This window comes from Zootoca vivipara, chromosome Z2, assembly GCF_965207765.1.
Source record: "Zootoca vivipara chromosome Z2, rZooViv2.hap1.1, whole genome shotgun sequence".
NCBI lineage: Eukaryota > Metazoa > Chordata > Lepidosauria > Squamata > Lacertidae > Zootoca > Zootoca vivipara.
The window spans coordinates 18,495,269-18,518,849 of record NC_142585.1 but is presented as its reverse complement, the minus strand read 5'-3'; the positions used below and the strand labels follow the sequence as shown (position 1 = coordinate 18,518,849).

Sequence of the window (23,581 nt, the reverse complement as noted above, 5' to 3'; positions counted from 1 at the left end):
AAACGTGTAACTTCCCAGAACTCCGCTCTAGTCTGCTTGGCAGTCCATCTCTAACATTTTCTAGTTGAACCCTTCTCTGTTTTAGAATATTTTCAATGTCAGGGAGTAATTGGAAGAGAAAGCTATAGAGATGAGGTTGCAAATCTTTTTTTAAAAAATAAGATTTTCGACATCATGAAGGGCAAAAATTATGGCAGTGCTGATTGTGCAGTATGCACAATTTCATAAATTTGACTAGAACATGAAAATGCATAGGACATTTTGCAAATGGAAGCCTAGTTTTGCGTAGCTGTTGTTGCAGGCTGCTAAACAGCAAGCAGTAATAAAAAGAGAACCCAAGTAAATTTTATAGACCCTCATTTCCCTCTTTTCATAAAGCTGGTGGTATTGTCTCCAATGGTATAAGGGTGTTTGTATTTGGCTGTGCACTGTTCTTGTAGTTTATTTTTAGTATGCATCTAGCAGTGAGCTGTTGCCAAAAAAAGATGATCTTTTCTTCTTTGGGAAGCATGCTGTGCTGGAAAGATATTGCTTTTTTGATATTTTAAGGCTGGAGGATATAACTTTGCCTGGCAAGTTTGAGGGCTCATCCGCACTTCCATTTGCCATGCCACATTCCCCTGGGAAAACCCAAAGGGCAAAGGCAAAACCGCTTGGAGGCAAGGGGCAAGTGGAATGCCACTCAGATCTGTGCTTTCTAGGCACAGGACAAGTGCAAGTGTGGAAGAGGCCAGAGTTGGCCAAGCCTTCTGACACTAAAACACAAATGCGCAGCTGTTGTTGTCGGATTGTAGTTGAATACCAGATGTCTTTTGCTTGTGGCAAGCTTATGTATCATATATCTTCTTGTCCTTAGATCTCCCTCCTCCCACCACAAGGGAAAGACCTCCAGGATGCAAGACGGTATTTGTTGGAGGACTGCCGGAAAATGCAACAGAAGAGACTGTTGTGGAGATTTTTGAGCAGTGTGGAGAGATCTTAGCTCTTCGGAAGAGCAAAAAGCACTTCTGCCACATCCGTTTTTCTGACGAATACATGGTGGACAAGGCTATTTATTTGTCTGGTAGATACTGTTTGTCTTTGCTTTTGCCTCAGAGATAATTTCTTCTGTAGAGTTGCAAAAGCCACATGCAGTCATGTCTGTTGTGTCCCCTTCCATTTTCCCAGTTGTACAGTCATCTCTCACCAATTTCAGTTATTTGGCTAAGGAGTCTTTTAACTTCACTATAACATGCAATGGTGACACAGACCATTGTGAATAGCTTTCATAAATTTGTCTAATAAAAACAGAAAAATGGTCAATTCCAAAATTCCAACAAGCTAAAAAATGTCAGCATGAAACAACAGTAAGGAACTCTTGTGAGTTGGCCAGCTCACGAAGAGAGGGAATTATTCTAGTGCAACAAGCAATGTGTCTCTATGACTGATGATGATGATAATTGTTATTGTTGTTGTTTGTACCCTGCCCATCTGACTGGGTTTCCCCAGCCACTTTTGGCAGCTTCCAGCATATACAAAACCATAATAAAACATTAAACATTAAAAACTTCCCTATACATAGCTGCCTTCAGATGTCTCTTAAAGGTAAACCTTGTACAGTATATAGTAGTTACTTATCTCCTTGACATCTGATGGGAGGGCATTCCACAGGGTGGGCTCCACTGCCAAAAAGGTCCTCCACTTGGGCTCTGAGCTAGATCTCAGTGGCCGGGCTGAACGACGAGGGTGGAGATGCTCCTTCAGGGCCTGAAATCTTTATAATACCTGCTGTAAACAGCTGATTATCAAAAACTATCACCTTTTCAAACTATCCAGAACCAACATGGCTTCTTTGGAGAACTTTGGAGGGTAGCCTCCCTTCTGGAATAACATGTGTTGTCCAGCCAGTATCACTGTACCCCATGAGAACCACCCTCCATAGTTGTAAGAGGAATCTAGTAAGGCTTCAGCAACTTAACAGAAACCGCAGCAACCTTTCATCTGATGCTCACCCAGCACCCTTTGCGCTGTTTACAACTTAGCAAATATTGCAGTTACAATTTCATACAGAATTTACCTGAAGTGGTTTTGAGCTGTGTAGCTGGTCTGCATCATAGATGTGATACAATCATTGATAAAGCAAACATATTGATATGTGTGGATGAGCATACATAGCAGATGATGTTCATTTCTTTATCCAGTTTGAACATGGATATTATTAAGCCTGAGTTGTAGCTGCTCATGTTTCCTCTGATAGGTGTCTCTGGCAGTCTCTGGAGACAAAGCAGACATAACCCCCATGTTGTTGCAGGTGTATAATAACAATAACAATAACAACAACAACAACAATAATAATAATAATAATAATAATAATAATAATTAATACTCTGGGCAGCTTCCAACAGGATATTAAAAACACAATAAAAGATCAAACTTTAAAAACTTCCCTATCACAGGGAAACTGCTGATTGTTGTTTCTGTAACTATCATTGCCAGGTTATCGCATCAGGCTGGGCTCCAGCACTGATAAAAAGGACACAGGGCGCCTGCACGTGGATTTTGCTCAAGCCCGGGATGATTTCTACGAGTGGGAATGCAAGCAGCGGATGCTGGCACGGGAAGAGCGCCATCGCAGAAGGATGGCAGAAAAACAGTTCCACCCTCCCTCCCCGCCTCCTGTTGTCCACTATTCATATTATGAGTGCAGTATTGTTGCTGAGAAGCTAAAAGGTACATAGGGCTTCCCTAAACTGGCAGACTGTTGCATGAGGATTGTGGCAGGTGGTTAGGAACATAGGAAACTGTCCTGTATGCTATCAGATGAGTTATCTGTTTCTTACCCAGTACTGTATGCTCTGACTGGCTATGGTTCTCCAGGGTCTTGGAAGAAGAAGGGTCTTTCTCATCACTTCCTACCTGATCTTTTTAACTGGGGACTCTGTAAGGATCGCACCCAAGAAATTTTGCATGCAAAGCAGTTGTTCTTCCACTGAGATGTGATCCATCCCATGTAGACATACAACAGATGAGTACATTGCAGCTGTCTGTGGAGTTAATCTCATCCACCACAGCCTTTCAAAGTTTTGCCTTGCTTGGGTGGATCATTTCATGAAGACCTGTGCAAAACAGTAGTATTAATTAGACTGTTGCTTGTTACCTGAACATCTCCAAGTGACTTAACTAATGTTTAGTAAATAAATGTAAATACATTATACCATAAAAACATAACAAAAGAACCCCCATAGCAGCCACAGGAAGCTTTGGCAAAGGACTAGTAACAGAACAATATCATCTTAGCCTATCAAACCTCTTACTATGTTTTTGTGTTTTAAACTCTCACACAGGGAGCGATTATTTAAACAATATTACTTGCAAAATGCACCAGTGCTTTGTACCTGAGCAGTGTTTCTCTCTTGGGTCAGATGATTCAAAGTTTTTGGAAGCGGTGCAGACACTGCTGGCCTGGATAGAGCGTGGGGAAGTGAACAGACGGACTGCAAACAACTTCTACTCAATGATCCAGTCAGTCAACAGCCACATCCGCCGACTTACAAATGAGAAAGCAGCCCATGAAAAGGAAATGGAAGAAGCAAAGGAGAAGTTCAAGCTTGCACTCTCAGGAATTCTTGCTCAGTGTAAGTGTTTGTGGCTTGCAACCAGGATTTAAAAGTCTCACTTGATGGAAATGTACCATTTTTTTGTTTTCTTTTTTTCCAGTTGAAGGTTGAACAAGAGAGAGAGAGACACAGATCCGGAACATACATTCCCTTTATTAAGAAACATATTTAGGTTTATTTCTTACAAATTTCTCAACCACCATGCTGCATTGGTACAAATGTCAAAGAAAACCAGCAAATATTTTTTTTAAAGGAAAAAGATAAACCATTTAGCAGATAAAATGCTGGGCATTAAAATTAATTTTAAATGAACGAAAGGTTACCAGGCCATCAATGCTCAGTGGAAACAAGAAAATCTTACAAAGCTTCTGGAAAACTATCAAAATCTTATTCTGATAGGTTTCTGGAGAAAAAATGGTCCCCAGACACAACAAACAAAAAAGCCCACAAAACTCCTACTGTGCACATTTTCTTTGGTAAACTAATGATACAGTCTGGAGAGCATTCTTGGGTGATTATTAATGGGATGGGACACAGGGAAGAACATGGTAGTGAGCCTTAGTAGATGTCATGTGCTTGCAGCATACATACTGCATCAGGAGACAGACCACCTATTTCTGCACCAGCTGAAGCTTCTGAATCTTCTTTGAAGTGTCTTCTTAATTTCTGTTCACACTCGGGATGTGCAGGTATTTTCTGCCTTAGTGATGTTCCTACCCACAGGCTGCTCCTGTGTTAACCACAGCCTTGTACTTTGGTGATTGCTGAGAGGCTTAGGCAACAAAGGTAGGTGTATAGCCAAATCCCTTACCTTCCTGTTCATTTGAGGATCTACAGATCATCTTACTAAATGGGAGATTTAAGCCTTCAAGGTAATGTAATATTGCTGCATTTTCCCTTTTTCGTGTCACTTTAAAATTTATGTACAAAACATTTGATGCTCTTCTGAGCCCTGGGAGTGTTCTGCAGTTTTCACTGCCCTGTTGTTAACCAAGATCCATTTCCAACCAGGAGATTCTATTCCTATTGAATGTCCTGCAGAGCTTTTTTTCCTTCATTCTCTGGAACTGAGTAACTAGCCAACCAAGTCCCTGGCAGGCAGCAACACTGCAGTGCCTCACAGCTGGGGAAGCAGACACCTCAGCAGCCTCCTGGCCTTGATAATCTGATTTTAAGGTCACCTTGTTATGGATCACAGCACAGTGTGACCATTCGTCTCCTGAGTGTACCAAGAGGATTCTGAAGTCCTTTACAGTTTGCTTAGTGTTTGTTTTGAATTGTTTTATTCTGTTAGCCTTAAAAAAAATTTAAAAAATTGGTCCCGGATTCCAGAAGGATGTACAGTAAGTAGCAATTGGGGAAACAATAAGTGCAGGGGGTGGAGATTGAGGGGGGAACCTCAGACCTGAATCCTGTCATGATATTGGTGTTGGTCAATCTTTAGCCAGGGCAAGAGCAATTCAGTAGCCTCTCCAGTGTTCAAGCCAATCACCTGTGGCTATGTGATGGATTTTTAGCTCTTTTCAGGGAAGATGATCTTTCACATCTCAACCTTTTGCCTAGAAATTTGCAGGAATATGTTTTGGGAAAGGACCTGTATTACTTTACTAAATGTGGTGCAGCATATCATGCTTTCCACATCACCAACAGGCCCTACTCTGGTGTTTAAAATAACATTCATCCCGAGGAAAACTGTGCATTGCAACTTCTCATATAAGCTGTGCAAACATGTACATGTGGTGATTTTTTTAAAAAGTCTAGTCATAAAACTGGTTCACATGTTATGCTAAGCCAAATGCTCAGCACAAATGCATGAGTGTGAGGCTTTTCAGAGAGGATATCGCTGCTGCTACACTCCTTCCCTGGTTCTGCTGCTGAACTGCTCTGAGCTAAGCCATGTTTTGGCTCAGTGTGTTGACTGAACTAAGGTTCATGGTTTGTCTCGATCAAGACAAACCATGTTGTAAACCGAAGAACAGACCTTGCTGTTGTTTGTCTGGAGTGAGACAAGCTACAATCCTGGGTTCATCACATGCTGAGCTAAATGTTGGCTTAGCTCAGAGCAGTGCAGCAGCAGAAGGACAAGTAAAGTGGCTGTGATTTCCTCTCTTGGGACCCATGCTAAACCATTGCTTGCCTTAGTGTTACAAGCAAGCCAACCTATTGGGAATATTAAAACTCCACTGGAAGTCACACCCCATTTCTTTTTGGCTTCTGAGATTTTTCCAAGCCATTACTCTGGTAGTAAGGACTAGAAATGGAATTAAAAACCAAAGGTAAGATTCAATGTGCAGGATTTTGGGTCCAGTACTTATTTGCAGTTACAGAGTGAAGTGGGGGGGGGAATTCTCTCTCTCTCTCTCTCTCTCTCTCTCTCTCTCTCTCTCTCTCTCTCTCTCTCTCTCTCTCGCCAAACATCTGTTTCTTTTTACATGAGTGCTTTTCTTCCTCTTGAGTTTTTAAAGAAACTCCGTTTTTGAGTGTTTAGTGTCACCTTCCTCATCAAGACAGCTTACTCTGTTAACTTGGCTTCTGCCTGATTGGACATATAAACAGATCTTGCCTGTTGTGCTGCTTTGATCTCCAAGTTCTGTGGCTCTAGCTTCTTCCTGAGCACCATCTTTCTCAGCTATGGTTCCACCCAGAAAAGCATCATAAGAAAAAGATTCACTGGACCACCTGCCTGATCCCGCTCTCTTACTCCTTTCTCTTGCCCTCTCTGGATGATATTGTGGCCTGGTTTTGCCTGCTGATTTTGAAACTACAGTCGAGCAGATAGTGGCCGTTTACCATTCTGCATCCAAACAAAAGGCTTGGGACCATTTCACGAAAGCGCAACGTAAGAACATCAGCGTATGGTGCAAGCAAGCCGAGGTTGGTACTTCCTTTTACTTTTTGTTAGCTCCCTCTGGCCTATAGGCTTGCTTATAAAAGGATGGATTTTTCCAGCCTTGCCCTGGAAGGTAAGTAGCAACGCACATGGAGCTAAGTTCATAGCAAAACACAGCATGAGGAAGTTCAGGAGAGGAAAAGAACAGCCATTGGTGAACACTATTAAGAAGCAGTTCAGAATTATAGTGGGATATGAATGAAGCTCCTTAGAAACAGTTGTACAGTACTTGCATTTTTGGGCAGCATTATGCCTATGACCTAAAGATAGTAGCTCTGCTCTCTTCAGTTCTGAGGGCAGCCCTGTATAGGGAAGCTTTTTAATGTTTAACATTTTATTATGTTTTATATATGTTGAAAGCCACCCAGAGAGGCTAGGGCCACCCAGTCAGGTGGGCGGGGTATAATAATAATAATTACTATTGCTATTATACTAAGGTGGATTCAGGTGCTTTAAGACACACACAATAGCCATATAAAAACTTAGGGAGCTAGAAACATGGCAAGGAGGTCATCATCTGTAGCCTGCAATCATCTGAATGTCAGCTGTTTGGGAATATGGGGGTGTGTGTGTCTTGCTGGTGGGCTACCCATAAGCTTCTGGTTAACCACTGTGGGGGCAGAATGTTGGTCTAGGTGGGCCTTCAATCTGATCTGCCAGGGCTCTTCTTAGTTAGGTTAAATGGCTGGAAAGTTGTGGCAGTGCTAGCATTAGCCATGAGGCTGTAACAAGGCTACAAATGTCCCACGTGGGACAGGCATTATGGAGAAAAGAGCAGTTGTGCTGGGTTCAAGTTGCAGATGAGATTGGGTTCATGCGAATAAGTATTCTTAGCTGTAATAGTTGAACAAAGGAGTATGGATTCTCCTTCCCTGGATGCTTTTTCTCTCCACACATTTGATGAGACCAGATGAACTACTGCCAGGTATGATTTAAAGAAGTTCTGCTATTGCAAGGATTTGACTCTTTGACCTATTCTGACTCTAAATTCTGGGCGACCATGCAGCCTGTCTGCTACTGAAGCCTGCAGCAGAAACAGTGAATGTGCCAGGCATAATTTGAAGGAAGCCCCTAAGTGGTGGTGCATTGTAGAATTATGAAGAGGCTGAGTATTCTATATGATTTAGAAAGGGCTAGAGATGGACAGGCTTGTTTAAGAAGATCCAAAGAAGCTTTAAAAATGTTCAGTCGTGCATTCGGTTGTCAGGCATGCAGAACTGAGAACATAAGAAACATGGAAATGAAGACAGTTCAAGTTCTTCCCCAGAAACTTCTGGTGTTGGATTCAAACTCCCATCAGCACCAGCTAGCATGGCCAATGGTCAGAAATGATAGGAGTTTTCATCCAACAACAACTGGGGGGCCAGAACTTCGCCATTCTGCCTTACATTAAGACATACTTGCAAATGATTTAAGGATTCACATGAGACCGTGATATAGCTTAGTACTCAAACAGGCCATAACTAACATTGATATAAAAGGACAATTTTAATGCAAAGGTGCCTTGTTCAAGAGTGGCGCCTGTGCTACTCTGTGACATAGTTTGCTCATGATTATTCTGGATCACAGTGGCAAATAGTTGGGATGAGAAGCAACTGGGCATGTGTTAAACTGGTTTAAAATACAAATATACAATGAGGTTCCTTGCAGTTTGTGGCAGCTTCAGGTAAGTAATTGTGATCTGGAACATATGGCAAGTATTCTGCGCGATTTTATTGGTAGTTTCGTAACTGGAGTAGAATAACGCAGGATATAAATAAATGAAATTTAGATCCTGTCCTGCTGTGCCTGCGGAGTAATTGGCACGCTTATTCGAAAACCATTTTCATTTATGTTTATTTATAAAAACACTGCTATCCTGCCTCTCTGTCTTAATGAATCCCAGCAAAGTATAAAAAGCAACTAAAAATGCAATAAAGAGAATTGGCCCAAACAGTAGAATTGCTTACGATCTTACTGTCTGTCTGCCAAGTGCTCTGCGAAAGGGCCATGTTTTTGCAAAATGGCAGGAAGCTGGCTGTGATGGGGCCAGGTTGGCCTCCCTCTGGAGAGCAATTCCACACCTTTGGTACTGTAACAGAAAACACCCTGCCATGCATAGTCCATCTACTTTTAGTGGCTGGGTAGAGACATATTAATGGAGAGTTCTTAAGGACCCATGTCTTGATGGCTTATTAACAAACCTTTCAGCACTTTCCAGCATTGACCAGTCTTCATCCAAAAATAAATAAATAAAGGAGATAGTGTGAGATGGATGCCGTAATATGGAGTTTTGGGAACTTGGGAAGAATGCTGCCTACTTTTTATTTTATTAATGATTTGTATTGTGTAACAAAAGTACATATAGTGTCTGTTTTCAATTCATAGGGTCCTTTTCACAGTTCAGTTACATTCAGTGTGGGGAAAAAGAAAGTGATGAGGGGAGAAGGAAGGGGGGTATAATGATATTTCGTTCTACTGCATAGTATTTGTGCAAGTTTTCTTGTGTAAGCGTCACATAAGTAGGTCATTCATTAATTGATTCCTTTATTTCTGTTGGTGCTTTTAATGTGGAAGGTTGTGGGTTCAATCCCTGGTATCTCCAGTTGGAAGGATTGGGTAGCAGTGATGGGAAAGTCCAGGGCATTCTGGCACCTCTGTAAATTTGCTATTCCCTGGCACAACTTTGCTCCCCCTAAAAAAAGCTCAATAAGTTCCAGCATCTCTTTCTAGGAAAAAAAAGCCCTGGGAAAGACTCTTCTCTGCCTGAGATTTTGAATAACTGATGTTAGTCAGCGTAAGCAATACTAGGCTGGGTAATATAAATCTAGCATAAAAGTCCCCAGTACCCTAGAAGCAAATCATTCCATCTCTTTAACCATCACACTTTTGTCTGGTTGTTCATTTCTGTTTAGCTGCCATGTGACTTTTCTGTGTAGCCTGGAATTGCTATGCACCTTTCTACAAAAGGACCCCCCATGCTTTGCATCTGTGGAGGGGGCTGGGAGTTGGTGGGATTTCTCACCCTAATATTCAGGCAATAGCCAAAGGATAAGCCTCTTAGGTTTCCCCCACCCTTTCCTCCAAAATAACCATTTTTCAGACAGACTGCACTTCTGCCTTAGAACCTCACTGTTGCTAAGATCTGGTGTTGCTAAGAGTTGAACTGGGGAGGCTTTGGTTTACATCATTCCCAAGCCATGTGTATAAAGAATGAAAGGATCATGAGGCTTGTTTGAGTAATTAAAATTACTCAATCCTCAGTTACTTGGAGATTAAAAAATGGACAAGGAACATAAAACATTTTGTTCTTTGAACGTACTGTGCAAGTTACAATATTTATCACCAAGGGGGACTTGCTTTGAATTCCATGCTAATCTTCCCCACCCCAAAATTCTGTGAATGAATTCTATCAAATTGCACAAATTGGGAACTTGATAGGTTTAAGTGTCCAAAGCCTGCCATTACCAAACACAAAGTCGCTACACTTCTCCCCCTATTCCTTTTCTCCTGGTACTTCTTGCAGGTTCTTACCTGTGAACCAGCCTGCAGAGCAATCAGTAGCATTTCTTTTTTCTTTTATATATAAAAATGCTCTTTAAATCATAGGAAATCCGCAACATTCAGAATGATGAGCTGATGGGCATCCGACGAGAAGAGGAAATGGAAATGTCTGACGATGAGACAGAGCCATCAGATGCCAAGGAGATGGAAGAGTCAGGTATGACTGGCACTGTGTTGAAAGGAAGCCAGAGTATTCAAGTTCAGGGGTGAGCGGTTTTCAAGCATGTGTGTTCTACTTACCTATTATTTTTAATCAGGGCCCCAGGTTTTTCCAGCTAGAGTCAGTTTCAAAACAGTAGCTGATTGGGAATGGCAGAGCTAGTCGCAGTTATTTCCTGCACTGAGACCTCATATTTCTGGATGACTTACCTATATACATTGTTTGAGTTCCTGCAGATCTGGATTCTCACATAAAATCTGAAATGCACTTGGTAGTTCCCCTAAGAGCTGAGGCACCAGTTAATACAGGGGATGGGACCAGGGCCGTCTTAAGCATATCTGGCACCCTTGTGCCGTGGTACGAAGATCCCTCCGGTGCCCCCCCCACCCCGTTTCCCAGTGCAGCTGTCTGGCGGGCGCAGCCCAGCGCCCCCCTGGCAGCCCGGCGCCCTGGCGCCCTGCACCACCCAGCCTTGCCATAGGGCCGGCCCTGGATGGGGCCTATAGATAATAATTTGTTCCTGTGATGTACAGCCATTGCATTTGCTTACTGTCCCCTGCTGCAAAGCATGCATGGTATCATGCTAACTACAGATCAGTCTGACGCAATCCATACTACAGCTGTGTCATGGGTGCCTACAGAGCAAGTTACCAAAACAGGTGAGACCAGATGCTGATGTATAACACATGTATAACACAAACATCTCCAACATACTTATTAAGGAATTATGCATATATTTAGAAGGTGTTCTAGAAAATAAATAACCAAATGGGGTACAATGAAGGTCAAACTAATTCCAAGGACATTAGGTGAGCCCCCCCTACCCATTTTTTCTCTTCCCAACCCCCAGCTTTAATATCTCAAGCAGAAGCTCTGAAGGAAGAAAATGACAGCTTAAAATGTCAGCTTGATGCCTACAGGAATGAGGTGGATCTCTTAAAGCAAGAGCAGGGCAAAGTGGACAGAGATGAAGACATAAGCAAAGACCAGAAATTAAAGATTCTCCAGCAGGCTTTGCAAGGCATGCAGCAGGTAGGACTCTTTCCTACAAAAGGAAACCACCTCCAATGAATATTTGTAATAATTGCCTTGTGCCAAAGAAAATCTCTTTTCCCCAACATGGTGCCCTCCCGAAGTTTTGGATTCCAACTCCCATAATTCCTGACCACTGTCTATGATGGCTGGTGCTGACGGGGGTTGTAGTCCTAAACCTCTGGGGAAGGCTGTTCTACTGATGCCTTTTATTGGAGTGAAAATAAATGCCCTTGTGAAGCTTGCAACATGTCCAAATTCTCTTTCCAAGGTTACAACATGGGAATGCTGAGCCACTAAGAAGTAGACTTGATTACAGAGCAGTACTGTTTAGGCTTTACAGTGCCAGAGGCTTCCCTGAATGCATTTCTGAGATACTATTTCTGATGTAGTCGTAAAACTGCTTCTGTGCGGCTGGGGAAAGAGTTAATCAGTGTGTTTCCATGTGACTGGTAGAACAATGAGTGGACCTAATCACATGGACTAATGTGGGTCTTCCTCACAGATTTGGCACCATGAAAGGGCACCTAAATTGTTTGTTCCAAGCAGCTGTTTCAGGAATATCTTTTATGTTCCTAAATGCTATGCTACCGGTAGTCAGAGGGACTACAAAGGCTCACTCATCTGCAGAAAGAACAACAGCAAGAGTTTTGGATAATAAAAAAGGGATGTCCTCTAAAAATGAACAGCTCAGGTAGCTTTAACTTTTGTATGCAAAAGCTGTACCATGAGCTGTAAAATGTAAAATGGGCTGGATGTTATATAATAAATGTTTTTCAATGCATTGAAGATAGGTTCTGCCAGAAAAGGAGCTCCACTGGGAGAGAGGTTGGAATAAAATAGGGGATAAGACAGTGGAAAAGTAGATAGAGCAGAGGAAGTAACACTTTATCTAAAAACAGCCCTGCTGGGTCAGACCAGGGGCCCATGTTTTCCAGCATCCTGTTCGCACAGTGGCCAACCAGATGCCAATTTATTTATTTAATGAATGAATGAATGAATAGTAGTTTGCCTGGTATTAGTTTCGGATTTGTTTGTACTTTACTCAGTGTATGGGATTGGGTGCTAAAAATACAATAGATGAAACTATTCTCTTCCTCTTTCCAAGCATCTCCTGAAACTCCAAGATGAATGTGACAGAAGAGATGCTGAACTGGAAAAAGTCAATGAAGAAAAAGCACAACTTGACAAATTGCTTGAAAGCCTAAATGAAAAGGTAAGTTTTGCTCACAGGTGCTGGCTCTCCATCCTAACTTGGACATAAAGCTCCCTTTGTAACTGGGAGCCAATATTTCTCTCTTACAACCTAAACCCACCTCACAAGTAATTGTGAAGATAATATACAATAGAATAGGGAGAACCATGTATGTTGCCCACTATCCTTGGGGGAAGGGTGGGATAAAAATGTACACACCAGGCCTTGCCAAAACAGTCTTGAATTATGTAGTAACCTATTTACTGGCATTGGTATGAACAGAGCAAAGGTGTATGAAGTTGGGTAACTTGCCTCATATCCGTTGAGAATTTGAATCTTTTACATGTCAAAAGTCTTGTAGCCTCAAGCCAGTGTTGCATTTCATATCACCTGCCTGTATGACTTTCCGCCACGTAACGAGTTTTTATGATATTGCTGTTGTTTTTAATTATTAGACACTTCTTTGGGGAGTTGCACAAAACTTTCTCATCTTAAAATAATAATATTGGGTTAGTGGCTGCACATGATTTTGCTCTTGATTCAGGGCCGGCTCATCATAGACCCCCGGTGGTGCAGGGCACCATGGCGCCGGCCCGCCAGGAGGGCGCCGCAAGCTGCGCCCGCCTGCTGACCCGCCGGTCCGCTGCGCAGCTGCGCGCGGCGCCCACCTGCCCACCGCGCTGGGAAACAGGGTGGGAGGGCGCCGTAGAGATCGCGCTGTGTCTGCCCGCCCGCCGCGCAGCAGCACCGCGCAGCAGCACCGCGCAGCAGCACCGCGCCCACCCGCCCACCGCGCTGGGAAACGGGGCGGAAGGGCGCCGGAGAGATCCGGCGCGCCATGGCGACAGGGGCGCTTAAGACGGCGCTGTCTTGATTGTTAACTCTGCCTTAGTTTGCTAAGGTGATGTTTATCACTGAGAGGGAAAAGTGCTGAGTGGTTCAACTCATAAGAATAACATGCTACTGGGACTATGATTTTTTTGTTTCTCCAACTGAATGTAGCAAGAGCTGGCTGCTGGACCAGAATGGGGCAAAGACTCCAATGATCAAGACCATGTGAGCTTTGTAAGTTTCTTTCTGAATACTTTGACATAGTGTTATTTTTATATTTCCTTGTGAATTCAGGTTCAAACATGGCTGCTTTTTTTTTATTAACCCAGTCCTACTATGCAAATTAAGGGACCCAGGTGGTGCTGTGGGTTAAACCACAGTCTAGGGCTTGCTGATCAGAAGGTTGGCGGTTCAAATCCCTGCAACGGGGTGAGCTCCCGTTGCTCGGTCCCAGCTCCTGCCCACCTAGCAGTTCGAACGCACATCAAAGTGCAAGTAGATAAATAGGGACCGCTCCAGCGGGAAAGTAAACGGCATTTCCGTGCACTGCTCTGGTTCGCCAGAAGCAGCTTTGTCATGCTGGTCACATGACCCGGAAGCTGTCTGCAGACAAACGCCGGCTCCCTCGGCCTATAGAGCGAGATGAGCGTCGCAACCCCAGAGTCGGACATGACTGGACCTGATGGTCAGGGGCCCCTTTACCTTTACCCTTACTATGCAGGGTAGCAGGCAGTATTTTCCTTTGCTTTCCACAAATCCTAGAATGAGCCTCAACTAACCTGTTGAGGTAATATAGACAATGGTGACAATGGTGACTTTGAGGCACAAAACCATCCTTTTGCCCCTTTCTATTTCTGCACTGAAACTGAAGTTTCTCCCTATGACATGTGATGCTTAATTTCAGCCATGGTGATTACATGGTTTGTAACAGTTACTGTTCTCAAACTTTATGGAATTGCACCCTTTGTCTGATTTACTAGATCTTCCATTATTATTAAAATCTTGCAACCTATTTTAGTCCTTTTGGTTAGATTTCTTTTGGCTAATTCAGTTTTAGCTGGCCCTCACCATTTTGTTCCCTATTCCCTGATGGATTATCACCATTGTGTAAGCTTCCCACTTTCTCAATAACTCTTGCTGTGTTAGACAGAGGTCTGCCCAATCTGTCATTTTTGTTCTGAAAGGCAGCCATCAGTTGCTTCTAGGGGCTTCCAAGCTAGGCGAGGAAGTGATGCCCTTCCCCAGAGCCTGGTATTCAGAGAGAGATACTACCTCTGTGCATGGAAGTTCTGTTCAGCTATGCTAGCCACTGATAGACCTCTTCTCCATGCATTAGCCAAAACATCTGGAGGGCTGCAGTTTGGGGATGCCTGGTCTAATCCCCTTTTAAAGCCATCTTGAGGCTAACTACCTGTGATGTAAAGGTTTTAACTTCAGTGCAAGATTCTTTTCTTTCTTTCACAAACAGCCAGTGTGCCAGGGGAAGGGGGGAACTGGATCAGGCCCATAGTGGGGAGGGCAAGGTGCATTCCCCTGCTGCAGTCTAGATCCCCACACCTGCTGTTTCTATTTGCAGAGAGAAGCTCACATTTGTTGGCTTACAACAAATGTTGGCTGACTCTGATGTGCAGTTGTGTGTTTTCCTGAAGAATATTACACTAATTGTGAGCATGTAAAATAAAAATAAAAATCCATTGTAAGTGAAGAAGTCAATGCCCATTCAGGGGTGGGTGGGTGGGTGGGTGGGTGGGTGTGCGTGCGTGCGCGCGCACGCACGCACACACATTTGGGAATAATTTCTAATGTGTTTTTTCCAGCTCCTTTATCCTATCCCCATTCTATAATTTATTTACTGTTTGTAAAGTATGCTTACTGTGCAACATGCAGGATGCAGCTGGTGACTTAATTGACAGATTGCTAGGATACAAATCAGTGCTAGAAAGTAATTATCTGTAATTGCCTTCAGGCCAACGACTTTTCACCAGCTTGCTCAGTGTGCCAGGAGAAGGAGAGCACACTTGAGAGAAGATTCAACGGCAGTCCTATCAAATCAGAAAGGGAAGCTTTGCTAGTGGGTAAGGATCACTGGCCACGGTATTGTTGAGGCTGGGATACATTCCACACAGAAACATAGGAGGCTGCTGGGCACCATTGGATCATTGGTTCATCTACCTAAGTATTGACTGGCAGCAACCTTTCAAGGTTTCAGGCAGGGACCTTGAACCTGGGACCTTTTGCCTGCAAAGCATGTGCTCTTTAACACCAAGCTACACCTCCCTCTCTTCAAGATATGCCAGCTCTATAAGCTCAGGTGTAAAGGCTCGTTATCTTTTGCAATATGTACAACCTAAATTCATTATGCACTCCAGGCATCTTTATTGTACAACAAATTGGCCTTTTCCCATAAAAGTAAAAACTTTTCCAATGGGTGGGATGGATGATGCAATCATGAAGCAAACACAAGTTTAAGTGTCAGTGTTTTTTTAATCAACAGGAACACCTTCTCTTGGTTAATTCCCAAAGCACACCAAGCTGTGAATAATTTTGCCAACAAGCAAAATTGGTTCTGAGAGCTCAATAACAAAAGTGCATATGCTCAAAAGTACTACTTTTATCTGGGCCTTGGTCCACCCACCAGAAGTGCAGCCCAATCTGATAACCATTAATGAAGCCTGGTCTGAGTCAGGCCAACATACATAACACCTGATGTTATAACAAATAAGTTGGAGCCTGTAGTGGGAATCTCTCTTCACTAGAAGTGGAGAACCTGTGAATCTCAGATGTTGCTGGACTGTTGCTGATGGGAGCAGGAGGCTAAAAACATATGGAGGGTGACATGTTCCTTCACTAATGACCTGCTGCTTGAGCATTCCCATGACATTTTGAAAAGTTGAAAGCCAGATTATGCTCTTCCCCAAAGGTACAGAACTGCTCACAGTAGAGACTAATAATAATAATAATAATAATAATAATAATAATAATAATAATAATTTATTATTTGTACCCCACCAATGTGGCTGGGTTTCCCCAGCCACTCTGGGTGGCTTCCAGCGAAGATTAAAAACACATTAAAATGTCACCCCTTAAAAACTTCCCTGAACAGAGCTGCCTTCAGATGTCTTCTAAATGTCAGGTAGTTAGTTATCTCTTTGACATCTTATGAGAGGGCGTGTTCTCTGCAAGCATCTGAGTCCTGGACGTAACTCCATTACTGTAATTTTGTTTCTATAGGAATAATCTCGACCTTCTTGCACGTTCACCCTTTTGGAGCGAGCATTGAATACATCTGTTCCTACCTCCAGCGCCTTGATAGCAAGGTATGTGCCTGCACCTCTTGTCTGATGAGCAAAGTAAAGTTTGTGCCACTGAGGGGCATTTTGTGACACAATTAAAAGCCTCCCTAGGCTCCACTGGGAGGAAAGGTGGGAAACATAAATTTAATAAATAAAAGCCCAAGTTGTTGCCAGCCAAGGAGTTGTCCCATGGATTTTGGAGTGCCTGCAGATGATGATTATCATTTGATTTCTTGCTCGCCTTTCACCTTGAGGGCAGGCTGCAGTGATTTAAAAATTCAATTTTAAATATTCAGTTAAAAGAAATTACAGTCAAGAGGTGGGTTCTAATATATAAAGTATATATCTCGTGTCAAAGGGTAAAGAAGTGTTTCTTCAACATATGACAAAAACTACATAAGGTGCCAGAAGCTGCTCCATGGGCAGGGAATTCCGCGGCTTACGTGCTGCTACTGAGAAGACCCTCTTCTGAGCCCTCCGCCCCAGACCTCTGAGGATGTAGGAACTACCGAGTGCCCATACTCCCCTCTGCCAGTCTTGACCCCCAAGAGGATCTGTAGGGAAGGATGCAATCTTTCAGTTATTTGGGACCTAAGCTATTTAGGACTTCAAACACTAAATGTGAGCACCTTGAATTTGGTCTGGAAACCAACTGACAACTAGTTCTGGAGTGTATGTGAATTCTTAATGGAACCCCAGCCAGTAAACTGGCTACTGCATTTTGGACCAATTCAATGTTGCAAGTCTTCCTTCAAAGACAGAACCACATAGAGCGCACTGCAATAGGCAGTACTCAGTTCTGGAAATTACCAGAGTACAGTGTAGAGTGGCCAAATCATCTCTGTCTAAAAGGGAGCATGGCTGCAAATCAGCTGGAGATGGAAATAGGCACTCTCTACTCACCACGGTCACCTGAACCTCCAGTGACAATGTTGAAACCGGGATTACCCCTAGGGGAGGGCAACCCCATGCAGAACAGGCTGTCTTCCCTACCTCCCAGGCTTAATGCCACCCACCTGTAGCTGCAACATAAGCCATTACTTAGCACAGGGATAGGGACCCCGTGACCCTCCTGATAATGTTGGACTCCACACACACACAATTTCCAACCATTGGCCATACTAGCTGGCATTGATGGGGGTTGGAGGCCAGCAACATCTGGAGGGCCAAAAATTCCCAACCTCTGCATCTTAAGTGCTGTGGTCACACAATCTATTGTGCTTCAATAACAACCCTCTGATTTTATCCACATATTCTAGCCCAGACTTAGGCAAACATAGCCCTCCAGATGTTTTGAGACTACAATTCCCATCATCCCTGACCACTGGTTCTGTTAGCTAGGGGTGATGGGAGTTGTAGTCCCAAAACATCTGGAAGGCCGAGTTTGCCTATGCCTGTTCTAACCAGTGTGCAGTTCATCAGTAGTAGGTGTGGTGTTTCTGGTCCCTGGAGTCAAGAGCTCCCTAGAGAAACAGTGGACAGTGAGTGACCCAAGTTCGTTAGCAGGATTGTGTGTCTGGCATATCTGGTTCAGGATACCCTGAAATGACATCTCACCCAAGGTGTTAAATGTTAACACTTCATGGTGAACTGAGAGGATTGTCCATTGTTTTTTGTCTTGAACTGTTTTAGTTACATGCTGTTTTTCTTTTCTAGATTTGTGCTAGTGAAGTGGAAGCCCTCATGATGCGACTCCAGCACACTTTCAAGCAGGAGATGAGTGGTGTTGGAGCAAGCCTTGAAAAAAGGTGGAAATTCTGTGGCTTTGATGGACTGAAAACAGCCGCATGAACTTGAAGCTAATAGGACTTTGGACCATGAGTTTTTTTCTGATTTCTATCATTTATAATAAAGAGAAAGATTGCAAGCAGAAATAGTTGCCATTTTGCAACAGAAATGGTTTGTTGGGTGAGTTTACAGCCGCCAGAGAGACCAAACATTTCTGTTAGAAACTAACCTTCTAACATTTCATTTCAGTGCTGTGATTACTCTGTTTCATGACTTTTGTTTGGACAGAATCAGCTATTTTGGACCTATCTGTTCTCATATGGTTATGGAAATTGTGGAAAGACCAAAGCAGCGCTTTTTTCCAGCTGATTCCAGTTCTGAGGTTTCTCAAGACACTTCCATTATCTCCACTGTTGGTGTGTATGCAGAGGTGGTCCCAGTGGTGGCTATTGGGTATGGTAGAGCAGAAGACTGGGAGGCCAAGGGTTGATCAAGCCAGGGCCAATGACAGCTGGAGCCAACTAATTTTGTCCTCATCTTCCTCCCTGCTGAGTTCTAAAAGGGCAACACTTAAGACTTAAGGGGAAGGAAGCTGACAACCAAGAAGGTAGGCAGGTGGCAGCTGCTTGAGAGCAGACTGAGCTTTGTGGGGCAGTTCTCCATTTGCCCTATTGAACCACCCTCCCCAGGGTGCTTACATTCGCTGCTTTGACCACATTCTATGTGTTGAAACTTGGGAACTGTTGTCCTAGCAAAGGTCTGTAAGGGCCAGACTAGATGACACATTGGTGGTCCATGATCAGATCAGCTTTCTCTTTAAATTTTATTTTAATAGCCATTGTGGAAGAAAGGAGATTGGAATGTGACTGCAGTGTTACAGTAGAAGGGGGTCTATTAAAAATTCATTCCATTGTGCTGCTTTCCTGATTGAAATCTTCCCTTTCTCCCCTGGAAGCTGCTATTTGTCATGGTGAGAAAATGACAGCTCCTGAGTGGGTAGAGGTTATATTGTGGGTAGAGGATAAATTAATATCCCACCCTTTCTCCCAAAGTTGCCCTGGGGCGGGGGCAAACATTAAATAGTAAATGAATAAAATTTTCTTAAAAACAATTCCTGTACAGATTTTTTTTAAAAAGTACTACTGTAATTAAATACAAATTAAAGATGTCAATGCAGATTTTAAAAATAGTGTGGAAGAAAAGTTCAGTCTCTTCCCTCTCCTGGCTCTGCGATCCCAGTTCAATTTGGACCCCTCCACAGTTGCTTTTAACAGCTATTTAGAAGAAATGGGGGTGGGGTTCTGATCATGGATCTATGACTTTTCATCAAGCTTGATTCTGCAACACTGAATTCTTTTGCAAAATTGCTAAGGGTTTTTAACATGAGTGGTGGCTCTCTTCCATGTGTGGTATCGTTGCTACAATCTGCTGGGTGCTATTATTATTGTTGCATGCCACCTCCAATCTCCAAGTGGTGCAAGATTCCAGGGGGTTCCAGGCGCTTTACGCAGGGTTTGTGTTTCATTTTGGAAATGAGGCACAGCAGAGACTGTGGTGCCTTTAGGCTATAGGGTTTCTTTACAAATACATACAATCTGAGCCTATGGTGGATGGGTTTACAGCATCAACACCCCCAAAAAGGTCTTGCTTCTTCCATAACCACAGTCTTGGATCTAAGACAGTCTAACCATGTTTTCTATGCGTCTAGCTCACATTGCTTCTAACTTTTAAAACTTTGGCTTTACTGTATCTGTTGAGGGAGGGGCCACACCCATTTTATATCTGGTCCTCTGTTTCTTAATCACCTATCACCTTAGACAGTGCAACAACACAGGAGAATAGTCTGATTTAATGAGCTTTTGACACTTTGCTGATTCCAGGGATTAGAAGTGTTTTAGCACCCAAGCTTGAATTATATTCTAACACTCACTGGATCCATGGATTTTAGAAGTCTAGCACCTAACTTAAAACACATGTGTCTGGCACCCAGTTTTAACACCCTAAGCATTAATTAAATTCTGATACTTCTGGCCCAGGAATTTAGGGGAGTCTGGCACCCACACACTTGTAACATTTCTTTATTAAATTTATATACCACCCTTCATCTGAAGATCACAGGGTGGTTTGCAGGTAGCCTGTACCATAGGTCAACCTATGTTTACTGTACCCTGATTATTAAAGTCTACACTGGAAAAGATGGCAGTAAGAATAGATTGGCCATAGAAACTCCTGCTAGGCCATGTGAAATTCATTTTCATATTTTACCATGTGTTTTCTGCATTAAATTTTTTCTGTTTAAAGTGGCTACTGGAGTCCAACTGATACAACATAAAACAAGCTGTTTAGAATATTAAAATGATCACTGTTAAACAATAAGCATCAGAAGTGGCAACAGTACATTAACTCTACAGTCATACCTCGGTTTAAGTACGCTTCGGTTTGAGTACTTTCAGTTTCAGTACTCTGCAGACCCATATGGAACGGATTAATCCACTTTCCATTACTTTCAATGGGAAAGTTCACTTCAGGTTAAGTACGCTTCAGGTTAAGTATGGACTTCCAGAACCAATTACACTCATATTTCGGGTTAAGTATGCTTCAGGTTGAGTACTCCGCGGACCCGTCTGGAACGGATTAATCCACTTTCCATTACTTTCAATGGGAAAGTTCGCTTCAGGTTACGTACGCTTCAGTTTAAGTACAGACTTTGGGAACCAATTGTGTACTTAAACCGAGGTACCACTGTATATGCACAACAGTCAGTCAAAACACCAAACGCCTCTTCAAATAAATAAGCTGCTCTGCCAAAGGCAGGCAAGTATGGATGGCACTAGAGACTTAAAAAATGCCCCATTCTGCATCTGATGGCAACAATGGCACAGAACAGCAGGGCCTCTGGTGGGGATCATATTTGTTCAGGCAACATTGGATGGCCGCTTATAGATTGCCAGAATATCTACATCACCGTAAAAACAAAACCAAGGACACATGTGCATATGCCAATTTATATACATACATACAGATTTAAAAATGTAAAAATAAATTCATCTTAGTATTTGAGGAAGACAGTGACCAGGTAACCTGTACACCTGATTGGTCTGCTGTCCAGATGCTGAAGGGCAACTTCAAGGCCCTGCTTTTTCTCAGTTATCTTTAAAGTGGACTTGACGATACTGCCTTCTGTAAAGTTAGATTACCCTAGGTGGAAGATTGTTTTTAAGGGTCCAGGTAACATAGGCAAGCATATAATAACACAATCTTCCTTATCTGATATTTTGGTTTGGCATTGCTATTAGGGTGGGCAAGTAACCAGCACTCTAAAGTTGAAATTCTTTGTGGGGTAGTACGTAGTGGTGTCATGGGACTTCTGGGTTCTTAAAATACTTTCTGATACTGAAACAGGGTCCAGAGCTGTAGCCCAACGATAAAGGGTTGGAATTAAAGATGTGAAGACCCAGGAAAATGGAACATAGAGAAGGGGAAAATATTGGTTCTCTTCATAGTGGTAGGGATCCAGTTTTTCCACTGGATGAAAATGGAAATTTAGGGAAACATACATTGTATTTTCTCTTTCAAAATGACTGGGTTTGTGTAGTATTTTAAAATAATACTATGTCTTCTTTTCTTTTGTGATCACTTGTAGCCGAGTACAGTAAGATTGCCTTCCATAAACATGGTTTTAACAATGAGTCCGTAAGTGACTGTGGAGGCCAATTCTGGATCCGCACGTCCTTCCACAATGGGGACATTGGTTTCCGGGCAGGAGTTGATCACAGTGTGGATTTGCCAAGCGTGGCCTTGCTCTTAGCACGTTTCTCCCTTGCATCCTGAGTTCGAGTGTCTTCAAAGCCCATGACACCTTTGGTAAAGGCTGTTCTCCAACTGGAGCGCTCACAGGCCAGTGTTTCCCAGTTATCAGTGTTTATCCTACATTTTTTAAGATTTGCCAAGAGACAATCTTTAAACCTCTCTTGTTGACCACCAGCATTATGCTTTCCATTTTTAAGTTATGAATAGATTAGTCGCTTTGGAAGACAATCATCAGGCATCCGCACAACATGACCAGTCCAACGAAGTTGATGTTGAAGAATCATTGCTTCAACATAGGTGATCTTTGCTTCTTCCAGTACACTGATATCAGGGTACAATACAGTACTATACTGTACAATACTTCCAGTGTACTGTATCAGTGTACAACAGTATGTAATACTATAGTCAAGTGGTTTTATCCAACTAACTTCTTACAACAGACACATTCAAATTAATGGATCTATGTTGGTCATGTCCATAAATGTCAATGGATCTGCTCTTAGTAGGACTAAGACTGGAAGCAAGCAACCAAGGTAAAGAGACAGTAACATGAGACCAGTTTATGACTCTGAGACTTAAACTTGAGATGCTGAGACTGGACCCCAAAATCTATGTCTTGGGGCCTCCTGAAGTGGTGGAGATGGAAGAAAGAGCAGTAACTCCTCTATTTTCCGCTTTAATGTTTTCAAAGTATTTTTGTCTCTCGGCTGTAATCTTTGGACTTGTATTGAAACCCCCAGCTGAGCCCTGGGTGCACTTTCAATGCCATTCTGACGAGTCCACTCAAGACAAGAGGTGAGTTGTAAATATTGAAAATATTAGCACACAGTATTCGTACCCTACAATAATTACAACAATGCAGCCTTGTGTATCTGCCTTGGTACACCACAGTGCAAACCAATACTGTGTAAGTAAAGAATGTTGGGGAAGACCTGGGAGAGACCAGGGTTCAAATTCCCACTTAGTGAGAGAGCTCATTGGGGAACCAAGGGCCAGCCACCGTCTCTCAACCTAACTTTTTAACTTTTTGTGGATATAACATGGGAGAAGAGAGAACCACGTATGCCATCTTCAGCTCTCTTACATGTAGGTGACTGCGGGGGCTAGCAAAGGAGGACGGTTCCTTCCTCTGCACCCAGTATTATTGTTGTTGTTTAGTCGTTTAGTCGTGTCCGACTCTTCGTGAACCCATGGACCATAGCACGCCAGTATAAGAACACAGTAGTCTAGTGGAAGAAGGAAAGTATTCGGTCTCCCGTTTGCCAGCCCACACCAAACACACTTCTCTGGGGTTAAAGGGTGAAACACGTCTTTACAGAACATTAGCGATGCCGGGAAGGGTCTCTGCCTCGCAGTAATCCTCCGCGATCCCCGCTCTGTCACTGCGCTTGACGGATGCTGTGAAGCCCCGCCCCGCCGGCATCTAATTGGGCCACTTTCGCAAAGGGGAAGGGGCGCCGGGTCGGTTGAGTCGCGGGACATGACGTCAAATGAAAGCGACGC

The 23,581-nt window shown here is 43.1% G+C and overlaps 1 protein-coding gene across 4 annotated transcripts in view; it reads left to right on the top strand.

Annotated features, from left to right (window-relative positions):
- ENOX2 (ecto-NOX disulfide-thiol exchanger 2) overlaps positions 1 to 18,414 on the top strand; it is a 36,922-nt gene extending 18,508 nt beyond the window's left edge. For 2 of the 4 annotated variants that reach the window (XM_088664534.1, XM_088664535.1), the window contains exons 5-16: positions 857 to 1,063; positions 2,476 to 2,709; positions 3,402 to 3,614; positions 6,364 to 6,470; positions 10,075 to 10,186; positions 10,783 to 10,848; positions 11,040 to 11,221; positions 12,330 to 12,437; positions 13,419 to 13,481; positions 15,214 to 15,322; positions 16,479 to 16,564; positions 18,197 to 18,414. In XM_088664534.1, the coding sequence (XP_088520660.1) occupies positions 857 to 1,063; positions 2,476 to 2,709; positions 3,402 to 3,614; positions 6,364 to 6,470; positions 10,075 to 10,186; positions 10,783 to 10,848; positions 11,040 to 11,221; positions 12,330 to 12,437; positions 13,419 to 13,481; positions 15,214 to 15,322; positions 16,479 to 16,564; positions 18,197 to 18,331 (1,622 nt within the window). In that variant the 3' untranslated portion in view covers positions 18,332 to 18,414. The remainder of the gene's footprint in view (positions 1 to 856; positions 1,064 to 2,475; positions 2,710 to 3,401; positions 3,615 to 6,363; positions 6,471 to 10,074; positions 10,187 to 10,782; positions 10,849 to 11,039; positions 11,222 to 12,329; positions 12,438 to 13,418; positions 13,482 to 15,213; positions 15,323 to 16,478; positions 16,565 to 18,196) is intronic. The other 2 variants (XM_035123068.3, XM_035123073.3) reach the window with 1 other exon arrangement.
- Positions 18,415 to 23,581: the final 5,167 nt, after the last annotated feature.